Below are 16,950 nucleotides of genomic sequence, written 5' to 3'. Positions count from 1 at the left end.
CTTAAGTCAAATATATTGTGGAACTGCATTTAGCTTAACTTGTAATTGTAATTATCACACAAAATGACACAAGTTATTAGAATATATAATATACATACACATTATTACAGAATGTAGTCAAGGGACATTTGGTTGGAATTGTTCCGGGAAATGTAACGGATGTACAGAAGATTCGTGCGACTATATTTCTGGTGTCTGCACAAACATAAGTGGATGTAAACCAGGCTATGAATATGGACGATACTGTAATAAGAGTGAGCATCCGTTTCATGCATATACATTTCCCTCAAATCAGGTTCATAAATAAGGGTTTATCATAAATTGTTTGTCGCTTACCCCGTAGGTTTATTTATTTGTTCTAATTTAAATAACGTTAACATACAAAGTTTCAAAATAATATATACATAAATTATATATATAAAACGATTTATTCTGCTTTGAATTACAGTAATAAAACTTAACAATTTCAGATTGTTTAATATACACAATGCATATTCATATACATACTTTTTTCCTTTAAATTTTGGGATGTCATTTTGGTATTGAGACTTGAAATAATTATGAGCTTCATATAAAGCTTATATTTCATAAAGAATATGAAATTAAGAATGGAAATGGGGAATGTATCAAGAAGACAACAACCCGACTATAGAAATAACAACAGCAGAAGGTCACCAACAGGTCTCCAATGTAACGAGAAATTCCCGCACCCGGAGGCGTCCTTCAGCTGGCCCCTAAACAAATATATACTAGTTCAGTGATAGTGAACGCCATACTAATTTCCAAATTGTACACAAGAAACTAAAATAATACAAGACTAACAAAGACCAGAGGCTCCTGACTTGGGACAGCCGCAAAAATGTTGCGGGGTTAAACATGTTTATGAGATCTCAACCCTCCCCCTAAACCTCTAGCCAATGTAGAAAAGTAAACGCATAACAATACGTACATTTAAAATTCAATTCAAGAGAAGTCCGAGTCTGATGTTAAAAGTTGTAACCAAGGAAAATAGACAAAATGACAATTATACATAAAAAACAACAGACTACTAGCAGTTAACTGACATGCCAGCTCCAGACTTCAATTAAACTGATTGAAAAATTATGAATTCATCATATGAATATCAGGCACAATCTTCCGTTAGGGGTTTAGTATCATACCATCATAACATATATGAGAAGATCATAACCCGTGTCATGTCAACAACTGGTTTTTAAATAAATGTGTTTAGTTCCGATGCAAAGACCCTATAAGTGAATCAATATTAACGCCAAAATATACAATCTTTAATGACCTAACAACAGTATCGTAACTATATCCTTTCTTAATAAGTTTATCAAAGGGTTTGTTAGTTTCTGCGGTAAATACTGACACTTTTGTGCTTTATAAAGAATATTTTCATAAAAAAATTGATGTGAAATACCTAAACGTATAAGAAGTCTGCAAGTTGAGCTATATTTACGAATGATTTTTAATTTATAACTGTATGTACATCTCTTAAAATATATATTTCTTTTGGTGTTTCGTTGGATTGCTGTATCATAAGCACACGTCCGAATTCTCCTTTTATTCATACAGCGCTACTTTAATGCCGAATTAATATTCCTTTATTTGATTTTCGTTGTTTTTACACGTATAAAGTTAAGGTCATTTGATGTGGTTTTTTGGGGAGTCGCAGCATAAACATGTGCAGATAGATATACAGATGATATATTAAGCTACATTGAAGTATTTTTTTTTAAATTATTATAACTGTACAGTCATACGAATTCAATTTACTTCTTAGACAACCGTATATCATTGTCAGTTGAAATCGTCTTATTGAATAGTGATACTCATAAAAAAATATCTTTTGCAGCGTGTGCAGATTGGTATTTTGGTACAAACTGTACCAATTATTGTAACTGCCTGGAAAAACCATGCAATACATTTTCTGGTCAATGTTCAACTGATGGATGCAAAAGAGGATGGGATAGTGTCTCATGTGATAAAGGTGAGAGGTTTATCATTATACTAGGCAAGCATATGAATAGCTTATATTACGTAAAGGAAATATGGTTTGTTTGACAATGAGACAACTACTTTAGTATCCACAAAATTGCACAGAAAGTGTTTGGTGAATACATTCAGATGAACCAATGTAAGTCTTAAATCAGAAAAATAATAAACATAGCACAAAATCTAAATTAAAAACTTAGTTATTTAATTTATACGCATGTTCCTATATCAACAGAGAAACACAAAGCCAGTTTAATCATTGAATTCAGTTGAAATTGCGTTTTTATAGATCAGTAGTTCTTTTAAATAAGGTAAATATCTACATAGAAGCCATTTTCAGGATTTTATTTGCTATAATCATGACATGTACCTTTTAACAGTTACACGAGTATTTGGGTACATAATGGAATTTCTAGGATTCGGTCTACTCAGGTGGTTGAATTCTTTATTTTTTTCGTCGAATTTATGACTGCTGTATTTTCTTGTTTATTTTTGAAGGATGCATTTTTGATTTGTTTCAGGATCAATTTAAAAGTGTAGGTCTTTTTGTATTTGCTTTGGAAGTAAAGAATAAATTTTGCCTTACTTTTGATATATTATTTTACTATTTAAAGTTAGTTTGAACAGTTTTCTTTCTTGTTATTTGAGTAAATCGACATATATAGTGTATTCATTGTTTTGCATATACCTAAAAAAAAAAATAGAATCACGATCACGCTACCACCTTAGATATCATGAAAAATTAAATTGAGAATGGAAATGGGGGAATGTGTTAAAGAGACAACAACCCGACCAATGAGCGGAAAACAGCCGAATGTCATCAATAGATCTGCAATACAGCGAAGAAATCCCGGACCCGGAAGCGTTCTTCAGCTAGCCCCTTAAGAAAAATCTGTACTAATTCAGTTTTAAAGGACGTCATACTCAACTCCGAAAAATAAACTAAAATTATAAAAATCATACAAGGCCAGAGGCTCATAACTTGAGCAATTCTGATAAATGAGGCGGTGTTAAACATATTTTAAACATATTTTTTTTAGATCTCAACCCTCCGCTTTACTTTTATCCAATGAAGAAAAAACAAATACGCACAAAGTCGTACGGGTAGTAAAATCAAGGTGGTCTTTTTAATATCTAATAAGACGTTGAAAGAGCGTTACAAGATCGTATCTAAAACTTGTTACTAACGTAGCTGAATCACAGGATTTCATAACGTTCGTGGTATGAATGTGAAAACTATTAATTATTTAAAATTCAAACCAACCATACCACTTTTCATTTTTCATAGATCGAAGTAAGATCTGCATGGTCTTGGTCTAGTGGGAAGCGGCTCTTTATAAAAAATGATTTTAAAATTGAAGTTGAGTTTATTTTGCGGTGCAGGATGAATACAAACACATCTACATCCACGAATTTGAATCTTGAAAAGCAAATATGTATGTCAGCTACTCTAATTGTAACTAAAGATATACAAAAAAAATGAAAAGTGAGATGAAAATTCCCGTTCCCTTGACAGTTTTAGATAAATAATAAGTAATGCAATTTTATTGTTTTATCAACAAATACTACACTACAACATGATTCTGTGCCGTTCTACAAAAACATGTCTTTTGGGTTATGTATAAATGTATCAAATATAGATGTATGTCTATCAAATTAAATTACAATGTTTCAGAATGCACTTATGGATATTTTGGATTCAACTGTAATGGATTTTGTGCAAATTGTTTGAACCAGTCGTGTAGTATATTAGACGGGAATTGTACTGATGGTTGTTCTATAGGATATAGTGGCGATATGTGTGACATAAAAGGTAATAAAACATTGATTGACTTGTGATTTACATAAACCATATTGCTCTTCAAAACACAAGAAGAAATTTGAATCCTTATTAAAATTTACCAATTTTGTATTAAGTAAAATATTGCCAAAAACTTATTAAAATGCGCATGCTGATCAAAAGAATGGATTATTTCTATCATAAATTAAAACATTAACAGTATCAATTTTTCTGCACCAGATTCACTTTCGACAATAACTGTCTTGATGGTGATGCTCGAGGCCAAAATATTTTTAAAATCAAAATCTTAATCAGTAGGATGAAGAGCTATAAACGAAGAAGGACAAACAGTATAGCCAAAGCCGAGCAAGGAATCAGCTTTGCATGAGGGAGATATTTTCCCTATTTTTTTTTTATTTTTTTTAAGACATACAAACTTTGTATTTTTAAATATTTCCTGTGTACAATTACCTTAGTCGTCCAGGATCAGGCTAAGGGTCCCTGTTTACAAAAAGAAACCATTTTTCCAGGGGAAATAGAAGGCAATAAAAAAAAGTTATCCACTTTTAACCTTGGAATACATTTAGTGTAAAAAAATATAATATCCATATAATGTTAGAAGCATCTAACAGTTCTACACTTTAATTTCAAAATAGTAAGTAAATAATTATTAGATACCCACATAAAAGATGTGCATTTACTACAATAACCATGATAGGCTAATACTTTTTTTATCATTTGTTTTTGATACAATTATCATTCTAATACTATAAACCATAAAAATTGTACTTTGACTCAAGCTGTATAAAAAAGTCTAAATTTTTATTATTACAGACTCCAATTTTGTCTTATCAATGATATCAACGCCTTTCAAAAGGAGAACAAATTTTGGATTATATTTCAAGTTTTGTTTCCAGATTTTATAAATATCTTGTGGTGTTTTAGGCGTTTTATTAAATTTTATTGAATTCCTAATTTTCCATAGTGTCCATTTAAAATATAGGATTATTATGTTTAAAAAATTATCATATTTTAGTTGTTCCGCGTTTATACCCAATAGAACCTCCTTTTCACCAAAGGATTATTTATTCCTATTTTTGACTTAATAAGTATTTCTTGGAGGTTTTTTAAAATTAACTGTGATGTACTACAACTGAAAAATAAGTGTTGCTGGGTTTCTATATTATTGTAATTTTGACAAATGTGGCATTTTCCATTTGATATCTTCATTTTTTTTTAATCTTTCTTCAGTATATAAAATATTGTGCAAGGATTTCCATTGGAATTCTTTTACTTTATTTTCAATTTTAAAAAATTTTAGTCCCGACCACATATTTTCCCAAGGTAAATTTGTTCCAAATATTTCCTCCCACTTAATTTGACATTTTGGAGATACATCTTTATTTAAAACCGTACGAATATAATTGAGTTTTAACTTTGATGGTTTGATTTTTTGGTTGTTTAAATTAATGATCTCAAAGTCATTTGAAATCTTTAATTTACTTTCATGATGCAAATTCTGGTTTCCGCAAGATTTCAAAATTTGCACGAAATCTTTAGGAATTGCCTGTTTAATTTTTGAAAGTTCGGAAATACAATTTCTTCGATCAATCAACTTCTTATCAATTTCATTGCAGCTGATGAAATCTGTAGTTTCTAAATTCCAAATGTCCTGGATAGTTGTGAAACCGCTTTTTAAAAAAGAAGAGTAGAACAATGATTTATTTTTGAAACGAATAGAAGAGTTTCCAAATAACTTCGTATTTAAAATAGCACTTTTATATGGAGGTATTTCAACATTTTGAATAAATCCTGACCACGTATTTATAATTTTCTGATAAATTTGTGGTAGTTGGGTCATATCTAAACCGTTCAAACTTGAACATTTACATACAAAAAAAGTGTCTTTATATTTTCCGAAGCCAATACTTACCGATCGCATTCCAGCTTTCCAATGGCTCATGAATTAAACGATATACTAGTTTTGTTTGTTTGCTTTTTATAAACGTATCTATACTTACCATTCCCATCCCCCTTTTATTTCGTCCAAACAACAGACATTTCTATCTACCTGGTTCACTTACCGTCCCATATAAAGTTCCAAATTATATTATTTAGCTCTTTAGTATATTTATCCGGAATTCCTCGTATTTCGATCTCGTAAGAACAAAGAGAAAGTAATATATTTTTTAATATAAGTGTTTTACCTTTAAATGTAAGCTTCCTACTTTTCCATGTACATGTACACAGTTTTTAACCTTTTCTATTATTTTTCTCCAAATATCATTGTCATCTATTTCATAACCATGGCACACCCCTAAAGTTTAAACATTGCCTGTGATCCATTTGATTTTATCAAATTTAAATCGTTTTCTTTTAGAAGCCCCTAATAGTAAGCCTTTTGTTTTTTCATTGTTTATTTTAGAACCCGAAGCTTTTTCGTATAAGGACAAAACTTTAAAAGTATTTTCTAAAGATTTTTCATTTTTTTAAATACCTGGGTGTCATCTGCAAACATACATAATTTGGTTTCTATAAAGTTCCCTCCCCCTCCTGGTAATTTTAATCCTTCTATTTTAATGTTACCCCTTATTGCACATGCCATGGGTTCAGCTTGTATGATATACAACAGAGGCGCTATTGAACACCCTTGCCTAGCGGAGCGAGTAATAGAAAAGTATCTTGATACAAACCCATTAGTTTTGATACACGTAGTAGCATTATATAATAGCATCTTTATCCATGCTCTAAATTTCCTGCCATGTCTTTTGGCGGGAAATTTTCCCTATTTTCAAATAATTTCAAAACAATAAATTTTAATAAATTTTGATAACACAAAAACCCTAACGGAGGGACTCCTTTATACCAGCTAGCCATACAGACAGGTCTCATTTTACCAGTTTGGGGACATGTCTTATTTTGACAGTAATCTTGTTTACTTCTTGAAAAAAAATGAAACCAAAATATATTGGTATTTTTATTCTGTAAAATACACTTCAAAATATATATACATGCATATATTTGTTTTCGATATGTAAATATGGATGAACGGTCAGATAAATTAATACAAAAGTCAAGATCAGATATGTATACACCATGGCAGTAGACACATATTTTCGAGTCGAAATTAATTTGTTTATAGGACTTTTAATGAGGCAGATTCATTCTAAGTTCATGAGTTACATATTAGTCAAAAGTTACAAATTTCTTGAATAATATGTCCTTAGACAGGTATGCTTATGAAGTTAACTAGACTTTGACTTTGTGACCGGTTAATAACAAAGTTTGCATGAAATGTCATTATGATTGTCCCATAGAAAGTTAACTTGCTGGACATGTTATGATTATACTTAGTATTAAGAAGCAACAATAAACAACATACGAAAAAGCTTTTGTGTCGAACGTTTTTAAATGCACCCAAACTAACAAGGGTCTATCTATGATATCCGATAATATTGTATGGCCACGTTTGTCTTTGGAACATTTTATAGGTTCCTACGGTGATATCTGCTAACATTATTGCTGTTTGTTCTATGTGGACAAAATAACCACATTATCTTATTGAAGAAAAAACAAACATATTTAAAACATAGGCAATGCAATAATATTTTTACAGTATCTGTTGTTACACGTGTCACAATAAAATTGATTTCTGATAATGAATGAAAATAACAGCTGTATCATTGTTCCAATTCTTGTATGTGTATTAATAATTAATTTGTAAGAATTAAAATATGATTTAACAGTATTGTCACTTTTAGAGTTTATCAACAGTTCACACATCTTCGGATAAAGCTCGTACATATAACTGCCAACTTCTATACCACTGTCTTGGACGGCCTACTTCACTGTGTTGTCTAATGCAATCCCTTATGTTTTTGCTCAGCAGCAGACTTTGGACAATTCCTAATCCAGTACCCGTACTCATTACAATAAAAACATCTACCGGGTCGTACATCAGACCTGGATCCACCCTAACGTTCACAGGGATCGAATTTGCTGTTTTCTCGAAACGCGGGAAAATATTTAAGCAATAAGTAATAGCTGTCTCATTGTTCCAATTCTTGTATGTGTATTAATACATTATATAAGATCTCATCTGTTATGACTATGTTATAAATCATGATGAAGAAATTTCAAAAATAATTCTTCTTCAGAACTAACAAAGAAACCGTGAATACCATTACATTTTTGTGCTGTCATAAATCGAAATTTTCCCTGCGCTTTCTAAATTTTGAAGAATTTTTTTCAAAGCTGTGATGCATCAAACGAATTGAGACAATTTCAGAAACGTGTATATATAAATAAAAAGAGAGAGAAAATATGCGTTTTGTTTAAGGGCATACGATACAGTTTTGATCCTGTATTTACAAGTTCATGAAAATTTGCATATAGGCTATTTTTTACCTGATTAAATCAAATATGTAATAACAAATATACCTTCATGTGCTACTTTTTGAGTAAAAAGAGGTCGAAATGTTGTATATTTGCTCAAAATTCAGATTTGTGGCCGTAATTTCTTTTTCGAAAGAAAGACATAACTTTTTTGTTATAAAAGATAAACACAAATTTTTTTTGTTAAATAATCGGTAATTTCTGTTTTTTATAAATATTAAAAAAAAATATGCAATTTTTTATTAAGAAATAACTCATATTTATCAAACATGTCAAATGTTCATGAAATGAGGAAAAAACGTCATTTTTTACTGCATGTTTATCAAAATTAAAAAAAATCCTCTATTTACAGTTTAATAAAATTTGAGTCACATAATCTCCCTGCAAAATGAAACAAAATCCCGTTTTGAAAAATAGGGGTCCATGAACTCGATTTCAAATTAAATCAGTTTGAATGATAAAAATCAGTCGAAAAATGCATCTTTTCCCGATATGTCACAGTTTGACGTCGCGAAAATAACAAATTACGTTAGCAACGTCATTACCTTCCCTGTAACTGTATCGTATGCCCTTGATCAGATAAGATTTGCAAGCACATACACTACTCTAAATGGTTGTTTTCAGGATGTCCATATAGACGATACGGAGACAAGTGTGAGCATGTTTGTTCAGAAAACTGCTTGGGACAAGGACAGTGTGATTTAGTCAGTGGAAATTGTTTATCGGGATGTTCAGATGGTTGGGTTGGTGAAAAATGTGACCAAGGTACTCATATATTATGTTTGGCATCTATATATCATTTTTTGAGAATTGAATATACCATTATTGATAAACTAGAACCGCTTTCAACAAGAGACTTCCTAACAAACAGCTCCCAAGTACACACACATACAAATATAATTATGGAACATCTGTTTCGATGACGATGTTTATACTAGCATTTCCATTGTAGTAACCACAAAACTGGCCTATTTTACTCATATATGACAAACCGTATTGGACTTATCACTGAATGTGTACAAAACATATAAAAAAAAAAAAAAAATTTTGGGTAATTGTTGCCCAGTCTTTAGTTTTCTGTGTTATGTTTTGTGTACTTTTGTTTGCTTTTGACATATTAATTTATGCTATTGGGCCGTTATCGGTTTTATTTTCGACTTATGAGTTCAATGTCCCTTTGGTGTCTTCGTCGTTCTTTTATTTCAAAAGAAAACACAGCTTATCATTATTGAATATGTTTAGTAAACAGATTTCACACAATATAAAAAAAAAAAATACAAGGTACGGCTTTGTAAAGTAGGTTTTCAAGACTATTGATGATACAATGAAGCAAATTAAATAACTGCAAAAATATAAATTATCAAATTTAAACGTTTGAAATACAGTTATTGTCTTTTCTGTATAATAAAACTATTTTGCTAACTAAGCAAACTGTTGATATGTTTAAGTTGCAATTCCAAAATTTAATGATAATCTTGTGATGCTTTTTTGTCAGATTTTGTATTCGTTTAAAGGTTTGTCCTTAACTCTCATGCTTTATTTTTCTAAATTGCATTGATTCACCTTTTTCATTTCCGGGTATTTTTTAGCTTGCTTCGATGATATATACTACCTACTATGCCTTTGGTTTGTGATTATTAACATATTTTTTAATCTATTTTTTTAAATATAATTGTATCTATTTCATAGTGTATATGTTGTGTCATGTGTACTATTGTTTTTTCTGTTTGTCTTTTTCATTTTTAGCCATGGCGTTGTAAGTTTGTGAGTTTATGAGTTTGACTGTCCCTTTGGTATCTGTCGTTCCTCTTTTAAACGTTTTCTTTTTAATTCATTTCTGATGATAATAATGATGATGAAAAAAATTTGTCTCTTTTTTTCCATTTGGTATATTTGTCAAATTATGTAGTCCACATTGTTTTCAAAAACATATTGCGTGTTTTATGTCAATTTAAAGCCATGTTTACACTGCCGATCAGATCAAGCCCGATCAAATATACTGAGTGATCGAGAAACTGGTCTGACTCAATCTACAAGATGTTCGGGGTATTCTTCCTTGCTCGTTATCGATCTGCCTTTCTACCCGAGAATTCTGGATATGTGATAATCATTTGAGTAAGAATCGAGAAGCCAGTCACTCACGAGGAGATTGGGGATTCGTCGAATTGATCAAGAAAGAATCGTATAGAGATTGAGTTTGGTCGGAATGCACATAAATAACCTATCAGTAATCGATCATCTTGACCTTTGCGCGACTAATGACCGCTCATTTCCCAATCAACGCCAATCTGTTTTATCTGTGGTCTAGACTAACTGGACCAATGCCTGAGCGCTACCAGAACACTGCGACTTCTGTTATTTGTTTTTATCCCAGTCCAAAACGACAAATTCCCGATCTTTGCCTATATGTTCTAACAGTGTTAAAAGTGATTTCGTGTTCCTTTGCTTCGATTTTTCAAGTACTCATATTTTCACCTTATTTCGTGCATTTAAATTTCAAATATTTTGTAAGAATATTGATCTTGCATTCGAATAAGTATAGACTTGATGACTACATAATCGGTTATTTGCAATGTTGCATTGGCACTGACAGTATCGAACAAATGATTCTGTATGTAAACTTCTCATTTTATCAAACAGCTTGTTATGAAGATAATTAAGATAATTGTTTGTGTCATACAAATGCAAATCATTGTATATCTATAGATTCAATTTCCATTAGTTAAAATATTGAAATAAACATTCCTTTCTGTGTTTTTATGTATTTATTTGCCACCAAATATTAAAAAAGAGGCATACACTACACATTCCCAAATTTTTTCAAGTATAAATGCAATTGAAAACATTGACATTTATCTATCAAGAGATGAATTAAAAATCCTACACATTATACCTTATTTTTCCATTTAATTGCATCCAAAAAATTGTTCTGGAACGTAATTTCTATGTCTGTGGACATGAAAATAAACTGTCCAGCAGAATATCAAATTGGCAAATGAACACGAAAATAACAGCAAGACTGATGTCAATACACACACACTACGACGAAGGCTGCAATATTCTTTTTTTTTTTTTTAACTAAAACCGTTTTTAGCTCACCTGGCCTAAAAGGCCAAGTGAGCTTTTCTCATCACTTGTCGTCCGTCGTCGTTAACTTTTACAAAAATCTTCTCCTCTGAAACTACTGGGCCAAATTAAACCAAACTTGACCACAATCATCATTGGGGAAACTTGTTTAAAAAATGTGTCCGGTGACCCGGCCAACCAACCAAAATATCCGCCATGGCTAAAAAAAGAACATAGGGGCAAAATGCAGTTTTTGGCTTATAACTTAAAAAATAAAGTATTTAGAGCAAATCTGACATAGATAAAATTGTTAATCAGGTCAAGATCTATCTGCCCTGAAATTTAAAGATGAATCGGACAACCTGTTGTTGCATTGCTGCCCCTGAATTGGTAAATTTATGGAAATGCTACTGTTTTTGGTTATTATCTTGAATATTATTATAGATAGAATTAAACTGTAAACAGCAATAATGTTCAGCAAAGTCAGATTTACAAATAAGTCAACATGATCAAAATGATCAGTTGACCCCTTTAGGAGTTATTGCCCTTTATAGTCAATTTTTAACCATTTTCGTAAATCGTACTTATCTTTTACAAAAATCTTCTCCTCTGAAACTACTGGGACATATTGAACCAACCTTCGCCACAATCATCTTTGGGGTATCTAGTTTAGAAAATGTGTCCGGTGACCTGGACATCTAACCAAGATGGTCGCAATGGCTAAAAATAGAATATAGGGGTAACATGCTGTTTTTGGCTTATAACTTAAAAACCAAAGCATTTAGAGCAAATCTGACACGGTGTAAAATTCTTCATCAGTTCAACATCTATCTGCCCTGATATTTTCAAATGAATCGAACAATCCGTTGTAGGGTTTCTGCTCCTGAATTGGTAATTTTATGGAAATTTTACTGTTTTTGGTTATATCTTGAATATTATTATAGATAGAGATAAACTGTAAACAGCAATAATGTTCAGCAAAGTAAGATTTACCAATAAGTCAGATGACCGAAATGGTCAGTTGACCCCTTTAGGAGTTATTGCCCTTTATAGTCATTTTTTAACAATTTTTCGTAAATCTTAGTAATCTTTTACAAAAATCTTCTCCTCTGAAACTACTAGGCCAAATTAATGCAAACTTGGCCGTAATCATCTTTGGGGTTTGTAGTTCAAAAATTGTGTCCGGTGACCCGGCCATTCAACCAAGATGGCCGCTAAGTCTAAAAATAGAACGTAGGGGGTAAAATGCAGTATTTGGCTTATAACTCAAAATCCATTGCATTTAGAGAAAATCTGACATGGTGTAAAATTGTTTATCAGGTCAAGATCTATTATCTGTTTAATTATAAATCAGACAACCCGATGTTGGGTTGCTGCACCTGAATTGGTAATTTTAAGGAAATTTTGCTGTTTTTGGTTATTATCTTGAATACAATAATAGATAGAGATAAACTGTTAACAGCAATTATGTTCAGCAAAGTAAGATTTACAAATAAGTCAACATGACTGAAATGGTCAATTGACCCCCTAAGGAGTTATTGTCCTTTACAGTCAATTTTTAACAATTTTCCACTGAAACTTCTTGGCCAAGTTCATTATAGATAGAGATAATTGTAAGCAGCAAGATTGTTCAGTGAAGCAAGATGTATAAACACATCACCATCATCAAAACACAATTTTGTGATGAATCCATCTGCGTCCTTTGTTTAATATTCACATAGACCAAGGTGAGCGACACAGGCTCTTTAGAGCCTCTAGTTTTTTATTACTACGGAAACAAACTGCTAGATCACACTTTTATGAACCTTTTTTAGCCTAGCTAGATATTTATCGATTCGTATTTCCATATGTATTTTCAGTTTCAAAAGAATCATCAGCAATAATTAGATTTGGGTTCTTTGTTGGCGGTTTAGCAAGCATGTGTGTTGTTCTGTTTATAATTTGGATGGTCAAAAATGCGAGAAGACGAATATTAAAAACGAAAGGTATCTAAACTTTGAAAAAAATAATGCATGCCGTAAATATAATAATTAAGAGGGAAACATTTAAGTTAGATTTCTATGATGGGAAATATTGAAGAAATTGACAAAGATATAGTCCTCATTTTGAAATATAGGTAGTTGTAAGAATGAAATAGTGTTTAGATAAATAAACACGAGATGAATATTAAAGACTTCTTTCCATGTAAAATAAACCCAATGTACATATCGCCAAAAAGGGACTTTTTTGGAATTAGTCCGACAATGATGATGTAATTCCATTAGGTGTAACGTAGACATGGTAGAGGAGAAATAACACCTAGGTTTACTTTGTAATTTTCCTTTGATCAATTTAAAAATAAGGAGGAAACTACAAAAATGTAAAGTCCAAACTCGCCATTTAGTGAATTCAGCTTATCTTATAAAGTGTTGCTTTTGTCCTATAGCTTCTTGTATATACCATGCATTCTATACACATTATTTGTTTCAAACTGTGAAGATTAATCGAGCAAACGAGACTACACAATCCATAGTATGGTTGGATACAACTAATATACTGTACAAAGTACAAGTACAGTTGTTGAAAATGATTATCTGCATATGTCTGTTTGTTAGATGTATATATAGTTTCTTTAATTATATTTGACGATAGTCCTGTCACTCTCACCGTTGTTATGCCCCACCTAGAATAGTAGAAGGGTATTATGTTTTCTGGTCTGTACGTCCGTCCGTTCGTTCGCTCGTCCTTGGTACCGTTTGTCCGTGCGTCCGTTCGTCCCGCTTCAGGATAAAGTTGTTGGTCACGGTCCACTGAACAAAGAAAAAGGTAGTGCGAAGGTTAATGTTTTGGTTAAAGTTTTTGGTCAAGACGGTTTTTAATGTATTTGAAGTCCAATCAACTTGAAACTTAGTACACATGTTCCCAATGAAATTATCTTGCATATTGTAATTCCAAATTAAAGTATTGACCCCAATTTCATGGTCCACTGAACAGAGAAAAAGATAATCCGAAGCCCAGGTTAAAGTTTTTGTTAAAGTTTATGTTCAAGGTAGTTTTTGATGAAGTCCAATCAATTTGAAACTTTGTACACATGTTCCCCATGATATGATATGATCTTTTTTCAATTTTAATGTTCCCCATGATATGATCGTTCTTATTTTAATGTTCCTCATGATATGATCTTTCTAATTTCAATGCCAAATGAATGTTTTGACCCCAATTTCACGGTCCACTGAACAAAGGTTCTTCGTGATATGATCTTTCTAATTTTATTGCCAAATGAAAGTTTTGACCCCCAATTTCACGGTCCAATCAACTTGAAACTTAGTACACATGTCCCCTCCCCCATGATATGATCCTTTTTAATTTTAATGTTCCCCATGATATGATGTTTTTAATTTTAATGGTCCCATAGATATGATCTTTCTAATTTTAATGTTCCCCATAATATGATCTTTCTAATTTTAATGTTCCCCATAATATGATCTTTCTAATTTTAATGTGCCCCGTGATATAATCTTTCCAATTGTAATGCCAAATTAAAGTTTTGATTCCAATTTCACGGTCCACTGAACAAAGAAACAGATAGTGCGAAGCTTAGGTTAAAGTTTTGGTTAAAGTTTTTGGTCAAGGTAGTTTTTGAGGCAGATGCAGTCCAATCAACTTGAAACTTGGTACACATGTTCCCCAGTATATGATCTTTTTAATTTTAATGTTCCCTATGATATGATCTTTCTAATTTTAATGTTCCCCATGACCATGATAATTTTATGTTCGTTCTAATTTTAATGTTCCCCTTGATATGATCTTTTTAATTTTAATATACCCCATTATACATGTATAATCTTTTTAATTTTAGTGCCAAATTAAAGTGTTTACCCCAATTGCACGGTCAACTGAACAAGGAAAAAGATAGTGCGAAGCTCAGGTTAAAATTTTTGTTAAAGTTTTTGGTCAAAGTAGTTTTTCATGAAGTTAAAGTCCAATCAACTTGAAACTCAGTACACATATTCTCAACGATATGATCTTTCTAATTTTAATTAAAGTATTGACCCAAATTTTACGGTTCACTGAACATTTAAAATGATAGTGCGAGTAGGGCATCCGTGTAGTATGGACACATTCTTGTTTTGTTATGTTTTTGTTCTAGTATTCGTAAAACATTTGAAATGGTTGAACTGAATATATTATGAATTTGTACACATGTGTACATGTCATGATGATATAGCATAAATAAAATAAAAACGAAGAACTGTATTTAATGGTAGACGTCACTAGTATGTTTGCACTTCTTAATATCTTTTCTTATTGAACATCCTGTCAACATAATTCTGTACAATACTTTTTTTTATAGAAAGTAGACAAGCTATGGACAATTCACATTCAAATAGGTAAGTGTATTTGATTAACTGTTAAATGGGCAATCGATTTCAAATTCACAATTTGATTTATACTTACATACTACAACGTATTTCCAAGTACCAATAAGATCTATGTTTTTGTTTTGCTTTTCCTCTCGTTTCTAAAATTTGTGCACACGAATTTCATATGTTTCATAATATAAATGTATTGTTCATGCATGTGTATACATTAATTGTATGTACACTTCAAAAATGCATACAGCCGTCGTAACTTTTTAAAATGTAAATTTTCACGTAAAGATATAGAAAATTGACTTGCAACGATTGTATATTTACAACGTATTACATGTTTACTTAGACTATTTACCGGGTGTGTAGTGTAATAACATAAGCAGCAAGACAGGTGACAGATGTGGATTAGGCTCTGATTATCCTTCTGGAGCACTGGAGATCATCCTCAATTTTGGTGGTGTTGCTTATTTATTGGTTTTCTATTTTGTGTCTTGTGTACTGTTATTTGTCTGTGTCTTTTCCATTTTTTAGCCATGACGTTGTCAGTTTATTTTCTATCTATGGGTTTGACTGTCCCTCTGGTATCTTTCGCCATTCTTCCACCCTAGACAGGTTTATGTGTTGTATGTTAGTGAGTTTGTACATATAGTTTCCCACTAACAATTAACAATCAATCATGTCTTCTTTATATTGTAGTAACGAGCAGCATTATGATGACATTATAAAAATGGAAGGTTTGTCCACATATCAGGATTTGACGAAACAAACAGTTACTGTGTCAAACGACTATGATCAAATTAATCATTCATATATCAATCAATAGATGATGAAATATACTATTTGGAAAAAAAAATCTGCATTTTATATCGTTACATCATGTGTAAATAAACTCATCATAGATACCAGAACTAAACTTTGTATAGACGCCAGATGCGCGTTTCGTCTTCAAAAGACTCATCAGTGACGCTCGAATCCAAAATAACTAAAAAGGCCAAATAAAGGACAATAAATATGCAATAATAGGTTCATGTCAGACAAATTACAACTGTTTTGTATGAGGCTTAGAAATATAAAAAAAAAGAAGATGTGGTATGATTGCCAATGAGACAACTCTCCACAAGTGAAAAAATGACACAGTAATTAAAAAAAACTATAGTCATCACACATTTACGACCTTCAAAAACAAACAAAGCCCACACCGCAAAGTAAGGTATACACTTGTAAGACAAATTTAAACAATTTAAACGAGAAAACTAACGGACTACAAAACGAACAAAAATAGCACAAAAAAAAACTGTATGTAACGCAGCAACTCTTTGCTTGGGACGCATGCGGATAAAAAGTCCGCTGATTAAGAAC

The 16,950-nt window shown here is 31.6% G+C and overlaps 1 protein-coding gene across 2 annotated transcripts in view; it reads left to right on the top strand.

Moving 5' to 3' along the window:
* Positions 1-16,513, top strand: part of LOC139491731 (multiple epidermal growth factor-like domains protein 10) — a 55,556-nt gene extending 39,043 nt beyond the window's left edge. Inside the window, exons 7-13 of one of the 2 annotated variants that reach the window (XM_071279561.1) lie at positions 111-254; positions 1,859-1,993; positions 3,674-3,811; positions 8,798-8,938; positions 13,099-13,224; positions 15,573-15,609; positions 16,288-16,510. In XM_071279561.1, coding sequence (XP_071135662.1) covers positions 111-254; positions 1,859-1,993; positions 3,674-3,811; positions 8,798-8,938; positions 13,099-13,224; positions 15,573-15,609; positions 16,288-16,414 — 848 coding nt within the window. In that variant the 3' untranslated portion in view covers positions 16,415-16,510. Of the gene's footprint in view, positions 1-110; positions 255-1,858; positions 1,994-3,673; positions 3,812-8,797; positions 8,939-13,098; positions 13,225-15,572; positions 15,610-16,287 lie in introns of both variants that reach the window. The other variant, XM_071279562.1, reaches the window with a different exon arrangement.
* The last annotated feature ends 437 nt before the right edge of the window (positions 16,514-16,950 follow it).

This window comes from Mytilus edulis, chromosome 10, assembly GCF_963676685.1.
Source record: "Mytilus edulis chromosome 10, xbMytEdul2.2, whole genome shotgun sequence".
NCBI lineage: Eukaryota > Metazoa > Mollusca > Bivalvia > Mytilida > Mytilidae > Mytilus > Mytilus edulis.
Note: the sequence above shows the minus strand (reverse complement) of the source record. Positions and strands in the feature narration are given on the sequence as shown.